This window comes from Spinacia oleracea, chromosome 4 (assembly GCF_020520425.1).
Source record: "Spinacia oleracea cultivar Varoflay chromosome 4, BTI_SOV_V1, whole genome shotgun sequence".
NCBI lineage: Eukaryota > Viridiplantae > Streptophyta > Magnoliopsida > Caryophyllales > Amaranthaceae > Spinacia > Spinacia oleracea.
The window spans coordinates 2,272,466-2,281,807 of record NC_079490.1 but is presented as its reverse complement, the minus strand read 5'-3'; the positions used below and the strand labels follow the sequence as shown (position 1 = coordinate 2,281,807).

General features: G+C 35.3%; 1 protein-coding gene across 1 annotated transcript; it reads right to left on the bottom strand.

The window, feature by feature from the left end:
- Positions 1-297: 297 nt before the first annotated feature.
- Positions 298-5,924, bottom strand: LOC110801126 (zinc finger CCCH domain-containing protein 53). Its single transcript, XM_022006445.2, has 9 exons — positions 4,598-5,924; positions 4,334-4,507; positions 3,684-3,863; positions 3,480-3,574; positions 3,118-3,360; positions 2,407-2,545; positions 2,006-2,206; positions 1,820-1,897; positions 298-845 (listed from the first exon to the last, which is right to left on the bottom strand). The coding sequence occupies exons 1-8, from the start codon at positions 5,764-5,766 to the stop codon at positions 1,864-1,866; spliced, it is 2,235 nt and encodes a 744-aa protein (XP_021862137.2). The 5' UTR covers positions 5,767-5,924; the 3' UTR covers positions 298-845; positions 1,820-1,863.
- Positions 5,925-9,342: the final 3,418 nt, after the last annotated feature.

Here is a 9,342-nt window from a genome sequence, read left to right as displayed (position 1 = left end):
AATTAAAATATTACAACAACAAGACCAATATCAAATAAAAAATTCCAAAAAAAAAAAAGTAAAAAAGGGGTAACTGAGAAAAACAGCTTTTCCAATCCACTTGAGTCACTCCCTTTACCTTTTTTGAGTATCTATATAAGATTATCATAGTTAATACTCCCTACTTAAAATATACACTTTCCGTCCCTAAAAGATTATCCCATACTCCTTATTTACGACATAATAATAAAAAATAAAAATAAAAAGCAAGTAAAAAATACGCGTAAAAGAGGGTGAAACGCGATCACAAACCGAACACGAAAAAAATTTAGAGAAATTCTATTTATATATATTAATCATATGAACTTCTACTAGTATAATCAAAAGGGTTACCACTAAAAAAAAAAAACTTTAGTAAAAATAACTAGCTTTTTTTCTTCTTCTTCTTGTTGTTCTTAAATCCTTTTGTTGTGTGGTCCAGTACCAGTACACACCTACAGAGAGGATACAAAAGTCATGAAAGACCCCCACTATCATAAAATCAGTCTATCTGTACCCCTAAGTATGCATTTTTATCTATTTCTTGTAAAAACCAAAATATTTAAAATTAAAAAAAAAAAAAAAACTATTATGTATTTTGTTGAAGATGATGTTGATCATGATCATAATGATGATGATGATGGTGATCTCTGAGAAGACCTTCCTTTTTCCTACTTGATCTTTCTTTCTTTCTTTTTTTTCCTTTGATGTTGTTGAGTATGGGTTGGGTTGAGACGGGTCGGGTCGGGTTTTTCGGGCTGTACAGCTTTTGGGGATTTCCCTTCCCATCTTGTGCAATCTTGAAATACATTGATTGTCAAACTTTTCTGCATGGACAAGGAATTATGCCAAATTATCAAAAAGAATTGCACAAAAGATTTGAATTTTTCCTACTCTATGATGTTAATGTAATGATTGATTAATCCACCCTTCGGTGCAAAAGAGAAAAAGAATCTACTCTAGAGGGTATTTTCGTAAAATCATGGGTTAACACCGAACATAAAACATTTTCGGAAACTGATTTTGCACACCTCTATGTGAGTAGAGCTGAGGATGTCCCAACTAATGATTAATCCATCATTCTACTCTCGAGGGTGTTTTCGTAAAATCATTGGTTAATACCGAACATAAAACATTTTCAGAAACTGATTTTGCACCTCTATGTGAGTAGGAGCTAAGATTGTCCCAACTAATGATTAATCCATCCTTCGGCGGAAGTTGGAAAAGAATCTACTCTCAAGGGTGTTTTCGTAAAATCAGTGGTTTAAACAATGAACATAAACATTTTCGGAAACTGGTTATGCACACCTCTATGTGAGTAGACCTAAGGATGTCCCAAACAATGACTAATCCAACCTTCTACTCTCGAGGGTATTTTCGTAAAATCATTGGTTAACACCGAAAATCGAACATTTTAGTAATCCATCCTTCTAATCTCGAAAGTGTTTTCGTAAAATCATTGGTTAACACCGAACATAAAACATTTTTCGGAAACTGGCTTTGCACACCTCTATATGAGTAGAGCTAAGAACGTCCCAAGTCCCAAACTAATGATTAACCCATCCTTCGGCCTTAGAGAGAAAAGAATCTACTCTCAAGGGTGTTCTCGTAAAATCATTGGTTTACCACCGAACATGAAACATTTACGGAAACCGGTTTTGCACACATCTTTGTAAGTAGAGCTAAAGAAAAGCTCTCACAAAATGTGTGCCAAAATCAACGGATCGTTTTGTATGTATATACGTATAAATTACGAAGAACTATGTATATACGAAACGGAGTAGGAATGTAGGATCCTTACAAGCAAGGGAAGTCCCCAAGTTGCTGTCCATAGTTTGAAACTAGCTACATTCCTAAAGCACCTTGCCCAGGGGAAACCCTATAAAAAAAAGAACACATAATTTAGCCACATTATCCAATAATTTAGCCACATTATGGAGATAATCAAGAACACGAGTCCAATTAAGATCACTAATAAGAATTATACCTCGGCATTTCGAAGTAACACGATTTATGAGCCAACCCAAGAGGAGAAGAGGCAGGCAACGACGAGTCACTACCATTGACGGCGCTATTATTATTATTAATATCAAACTCCGGCAGAAAAACCGACGATCCCCGTTGCTGCTCGGTGGCTGATTTCTTCGGCGAAGCAAAGAGGCTATCAGGAAGAATATGCTCCAAACCACTGCAATTTTCATGATAATCATTTCATGATAATGATTAAAAGTGTTTAGCAATAATAATAATAATAGTGATAATAGTAGTAATAATAGTAATGTGATGATGAATTATGAGGAATAATATTTTGCACGAGTGTGGCTAAATATAGGCAAATAATATGGACTTTTTTGAAAAAAGATAAAGACTTTAATTTATTTCTTTTACCTTTCAGCCAGCTCACTTTCTTCAGTTTTGGGTCTATCTTCCTTATTACTTTGGCCATTGCAATCACTACTCAGACTAGCATTGACTCCTTCCTCAGCAACTTGCTCATCACTTACCCTAGTTGGACTCCCATTATTTTCTGCATAATTTAACACAAAAACATATCATCAAACACCGATAACGACAAAAATCGATGTTACTCGGGTATGGGTTTGGAAACCGGACACTTGATTTGGGTCCAAAATCATGAGTTCTTTTCACAAAATACCCGAGTTGGAGACTTGTGTGGACACATACCCGTTTCCGATATGGGTACCCGCCCGATGTTACTCGGACATGGGTGCGGAAACCGGACACTTCATTTTGGACCAAAATCATGAATTCTTTTCACAAAATAGCCGAGACATGGGTACTCAATGTTACTCGGGGATGGGTACTCAATGTTACTCGGGCATGGGTATGGAAACCGGACACTTCATTTTGGACCAAAATCATGAATCTTTTTTCACAAAATAGCCGAGTCGGACACATACCCGTGTCCAACATGGGTACCCGATGTAACTCGGACATGGGTATGGAAACGGGAACACTTCATTTTGGACCAAAATCATGAATTTTTCGCAAAATACTCGAGTCGGACACATACCCGTGTCCGACATGGGTACCCGAGTGAATATTTTATGAAACAAGGGGTAAAAAACTAACAACAACCTTCTGAACCATCAGGACTGATCCCATTCGGAGCACCAGTTTGATTCGGGTGAAAATGGGTGGGCATATGAGGAGAGGAAATGGGTGATCCAGCATTGTGTTGTTGTTGTTGATTCTTCAAATCTAAAAGCTGCAAACTCATCATTCTTCTTCCTTGAAACTCAAGAGCTTGCTGGAAATCAGCTTGTTCTTCCAACTTCTTCCTCAACAACATTTCTTGAGTACTGTACATCATTCTCCCTCCTAAAATCACACAAAAATGAATCAAAATCACACAAAAATGAATCTAAATCAACTACATTGTCATTTTATTGATTTTTAACACCAATTATGAATTATAACCATCAAAATCAGCAACTAACCAAGCTGAAACTCATATGGATCCCTACAATCATGCCCAGACGGGCTCGAACACGACGAATACTCCCCTCTTTCCATCTGTTGCTGGTGTTGCTTCCTACAAACATGCATAAAAATGATAATGATGATGACATTTAATCAAATTGAAGTAATTTAAATCCAAGAAATGTTCCAGAATTCAAGAAAAAATGGAGAATTTTAATTACTTGTCTGGAAGTTTGCTCTTCTCTTTGTATGGTTTAACAAGAACACGAGAATCACAGACAAAATGAGGGTTTCCTTTAGCCAAAATGAGCTTCACAGTTTCAGGATACACAAATGTAACAAACCCAAACATCCTCTTTTGCTGATATGGGATCCTCACATCTTGGACTGGTCCATATAAGCTGATCATCATCAATCAAACAAAAAAAATCAATTTTTTTTCTCATGAAACATAAAATTATAGTATTAATTACTCTATAATCAAACACCCACCAAAAAAAATCAATCTTTTTACCCATGAAACATAAAATTATAGTACAGTACTAATTACTATATCAATCAAAAACCCACCAAAAAAATCAGATTTTTTGGCCATTTCAAAGTTTGTAACATGAAGTTATAGTACTAATTACTATATTAAGTTACTTAAGTTTGAAGTAAGAAGAAACATCATTCTTCTTCAACATTTTGAAACATGAAATTGTGGTACTAATTACTAAATTAAGTTACTTGAAGTTTGAAGTAAGAAGAAACATCATCATTCTTCAACATTTCAACGTTTGGAAACATGAAAATTATGGTAATAATTACTAAATTAAGGTTAACTAACTAGAATCTTTCTTGTTTTTGCTTTTGTTTTTGGTTTTCTTACTTGAAGTAAGAAGAAACATCTTCTTCTTTGAAAGTGCTATCAGCAGGAAATGTTAAGTAAATCTGTCTAGAACCAGGGTTGGAATCCATGGCAGCAAAATCATTTCTTGACATTCTTGAACGACCATGTAATTTATGAAACTCTTCTCCCATCATCAATGCAGCTGCTGCAGATCTATCCAAAAATGTCACAGATTAAAAGATTAATACCCACATTAAGAAAAAACATTATAATAATTATAATATAAAGTTGAAAAAATGTTACCTTTGAGCTTCAGATTGGAGGAAATTCAACTTGTTGTAAGGTAAACTCATACCACCACCACCAGCGGCGGCGGCAGCCATTAACTGAGCAGCAACTAATCTTTGTTGTTGTTGGGCAAGTTTAGACCTAAAAATCTCTTCTTGACACTGTTCAAAAGCGTCGTATTTGTTGCTACAAGGAGAACCAACCATGGGTGGTGGTGGGCCACAATTATCACCGGAATCTGAAAACCCGCCACCTCCGCCGCAACTACCGCCGCCGTGGACGAACTTACAGGAACTCCCATTTTTGCAGAAGCCTCTAGTGTAGTAAAGGCAAGGCTTGAACCCGAACCCGGAAGTAGAATCGTCAGATCCGTAGTACATGTCGTTGAAGGAGGCACTCCGACGGTGGTGGAAATGAGCGGCGGCCGCGGCTGCGGTGGTGCTATTCTCCATCCCATTAGGAGAAGAAGAGGAGTTTTCCCAGAACGACGGGTAAACCATGGAATCACTCCTGCAACCGGGGCTCATTAAATCCATGGATGACTGCTCGAAAAAGTCGACATTTTTCGAGAATAACGGGTCAACAAACGACATGCCTTGTTGCTCTTGTAAGTGATACTCATCACTACCACTGTTGTTATTATTATTATGATTCCCAGAAAACCCAATTTGAGGAGAACCCAGTGAAGAAGAAGAGAAAGACCCACCATTTGTGGTAGTATTGTTACCGTTATTATTGCAAGTTCCATTAACAACAGCAGCGTAGGAGAGAGAATTAGGGCTTACAGACTGGTTGTTGTTGTGGTGGTGGTGGGCCCACACCGAAGGCGAAGAAGGAGAAGACGGGTTAAACCCGACACCATTACCGGATAATCTCGGAGAAGAGAGAGGAAGTGAAAGTGGGTTGGGTCTAGAAATAGTAATAGGGTGCGAAGAAGAAGATGAAGTAACCAAGTTTAAGTTTGGTGTTTGGGATGATGCAGATGAAGTGTTCGACGAAAGTCCTAAGTCAGTTTTGGCTCTGTTAGCAATTGAAAGTATGAGTGTTTCTGGGCCGTAAGCAAACCGTATCATATCCTTTTCACCATGGTGTAGAAGAATGTAACCTATGATTTTTGATGCGTTTTCTGGATCTATGCTTTGTACTCTGGAGAAAACTGCTCGTGTTGCGTCGTACGACTCCATGGGAAGAGCCGAGGAGAGAGAAAGTTGAGCAGTTTTTTTTTGTTGGTAGAGAGAGAGAAATGGTGGAAAATGGAGGAGGAAGAAGACGAAGAAGATGAAATGGTAGAGATGGGTTTTGAATTTATGGAAGATGAAGATGAAAAGGGCAAAAAATGGAAAAAGAAAATGGGAAAACAAAAATGAACTACCCAAGTTGTTAGATAAAAAAGGTTGTAATTATTGTAAAATGGTAAAATTGTTTGGAAATGTTTTTTTTACTTTTAGATTTGGTCGAACAAATAGGGAAGGTTAATAATAAGTCTCCTATATTTTCTAAAGGAGTATTTGGGTTAATAGAGATGGCAATTTAGTCCGAATTCGATTTTTGAAAAAGTGAAAACCCGATTCCAATCTCGTAAGAGGTGGAGTTTGTTTAAAATTCGACCACTATATGATTGCATTTTATTGATTAATGAGTTAAAACTCTTAGTTTTGTTATTTTAAGTGTTAAGATAATCTGAATCTGACTTAATCCGACTCGATTCGATCCGACGGAAAATCTGATCAGAATCCGAAAAAATGAAACCCGATTCGAATCTCGTAAGAGGTGGAGTTTGTTAAAAAAAAATAGACAAATTCGACCCAAAACTATTGCATTATACGGATAAGATAATCTGAATCTGACTCAATCCGATTAAATTCTACGAAAAACCTGATTAATTAGAATCCGAAAAACAGAAAACCCGATCAAAATCTCATAAGAGATGGAGTTTGTTTAAAATCCGACAACTTCAACCCGAATTTTTTGTTTATTTAAGTGTTAAGATAATCTGAATCTGACTCAATCTGACCCGATCCAAGGCAAACCAATCAGATACAAATCCGGAAATATAATTGGAGTTCCAAGTTAAAAAAAAAAAAAAAAAAAAAAATTGAGCCCGAACAAAAGAGGGTCCGATACTAAAATCCTATAGAGGTTGTGAAATCCGACCCGATCTGATCCATTGTCATCCCTGACTCTGATAGTTTACGCATTTCTTTTAGGCCGGATTACCGGGTTCGGGTTGTGGGTATTAGAAAATTTAAGAGCCACAACTTTTGGGAGAAGTGCTATGCTAATGCTATTGCTATTGCTATTGCTATTGCTGCAGCCTTGGGAGAGTAAAAAAACTAGGACCCTTTTTCTTTTGGTGTTGTGTTGTCTTGTTTTGTGATGTGTTTATCTCCCCTCCTTTATCTCTCTCTATAGTATGGTGTACAACTTTTGAAAAACCCATTTTTGTGTAATACGTTCATACCCATAAGATTTAAAAAAAATATATAAATAAAATATGAAGCACTGCGTATTACTAGTGGTGTTTATCCGTAGATTCAACTAGTTTAGTTGGTAAAGTATTTAGGTGTGTTGCTCAAAATTTATGATCGAATCTCGTCTACATCATTTGTCGTCTTGCCCTTTGTGGCTTTCTATACACCCAAAAAATAAACTAGCGGTGTTCGCCTGTTCTGCAGTGAAAGAACTCGTTTCATGCAATGTTCATTCCACAAATGTTTCAGCCATTGCCTTATTACCAAGGTGGAATTGTCTCATGATATGGCGCAAAGAGCCTGTAAATCTATATCTCGTATACTAATTTTCTATTTGTATCCTATATCGTTATCTCTTAAGTCTTAATCCATAAACTATATGTCAATTGGGTTATACTCCGTATAAATAACACATTAAAAAACGAAGGAAGTAATGAGTATGGAAAAATTTAATGATTTAATTTGATCTAATGCTTTCTCACCAAAAAAAAGAAAAAAAAAATTGAAAAAAAAAATCGATGCTAGGGGATTTATATATATGCCACTCTCTCGATGTCCCTAATTAAGTAACAAAAGGTCTTGCGTGCACAAGTTGTACAATAAATTTATTGTGCACCAACATAACTTTAATCCAGTTTTCTCTAACTTTTACTCAGTTTTCTCTAACTTTTATACTATTTAAAAAAAAGTAAATAGATAAACATTTTAACGTGTTAAATGATTAATTTTATACATTATTAGTGATTTTAAATAAATATTTTTGACTAAAATAAAATTTTTTATTATTAAAAAGTAGCTAACTTTTACATATATAATGGTGACTTTTAAGCATTTTACGTCAACTTTAACTTCGGTGTACAATATTTATCGTACACCTCATGTAAATAAGAATTTGTGATTAAGTAATTAGGGCCAAGTGCCAACCAGTCACCCAAAAATATAAAAAATATAAAAAATAAAAAAAAAGGGTTAAAAATAAATTGACTATTCAATTATTGTACTGTACTCTGTGCACGAGTGCAACCATTCGATCTATGAATGTAAAATAATTGAGAAAATGCAATTATATCTTCCAACTATAATAACCAATGATCTGTCTTAAAAGATTCTGTAAATATATGAATATGGTTTCACCTTGGTATTTTGTTATATGGATTAATTGCCTTACACTTCAAATTATCAGTTTGTGTCGTTCACTTGATCTGACCTTTCTAATTTTTGGTATCGATTTTTGTTTTTACGGTTCTAATTTGATATGGTATGATCTAAAAAGTAACAAGAACAAAGTTATGGAGTAATTTATATTTGATTACTTAAAAAGAAAAAAAAAATCATTATCGAGGTAAAACTTTTAAAAAAATACGGAGTATACAAACACTACAATAATTTAGATCTTTAACGACAACCTAATTACGACGGGTCAAAAATCCTGTCGCAAAAAACTTTTGCGACAGGCTAACAACCAAACAATGACGGGAATAACCGTCGCAAATGTCTATTACGACGGGTTTACGATGGATTTAGGACGGGATTTCTATTAACGACGGCCCCCTTTTATGACGGGTTCACGACAGGAAATCCCGTCGTTAATCAACGATTATTGGCCTTTCGCGACGGGATTTCCCATCGTTAATAGTACAATTTCTTGTAGTGAAATACTACAAATGTTCACCACAAAATTCAATACCAGATGATTTTATATTAGAAAAACATTGTTAGTCTTTTACAGTCATAACAAAAGTTATATTGTGTTACTCGAGCTCTCAAATGATGAAGCGTGTATCACGATTATCACTCGTGATAAAAGAGAACCACTTCCATAGTTCTCCTGTCGTTAGATCTATTCGAAATAGAGCTAATATAAACCTTTAGAAAAAATCAGGAAGTGGTTTTCTTAAATAAATGTGGTATCTCCGGCGACTCAAAAACATTGCATGATTAACATTCTTGAACTAATTCGTAATCAAAGTTTCTCAACTTTATAAAGGTTTCTTTAAACCACCCTCTCTTTATCATTTAATTTATACAATCTTCTTGCATTTTACCCTAATTGGTTGACATATCAGATACAAACTTCATGTAACTTAATTGGTTGACACATCATATACAAACGTCGTTGAGTGTGAATATGCAACCCCAGAAAATTATAGAGCAAATACGTAGAGTTTGAGAAGAATAAATAATACAAAAAAAATATGTCAAGAAAAACACAAAATGGACTCACATCCAATGTGGGAAAATCATAACATCGATAAATCGACTATATTTAAGTGTAGAAGAGTATATAAA

Coding starts and splice junctions, on each gene's coding strand:
- LOC110801126 (XM_022006445.2), bottom strand. CDS start 5,766: ATGGAGTCGTACGACGCAACACGAGCAGTTTTCTCCAGAGTACAAAGC. Junction 3,361..3,479: donor TCCATATGAGTTTCAGCTTG/GTTAGTTGCTGA, acceptor GTGTGATTTTAG/GAGGGAGAATGATGTACAGT. Junction 2,207..2,406: donor GAAAGTGAGCTGGCTGAAAG/GTAAAAGAAATA, acceptor TGAAAATTGCAG/TGGTTTGGAGCATATTCTTC.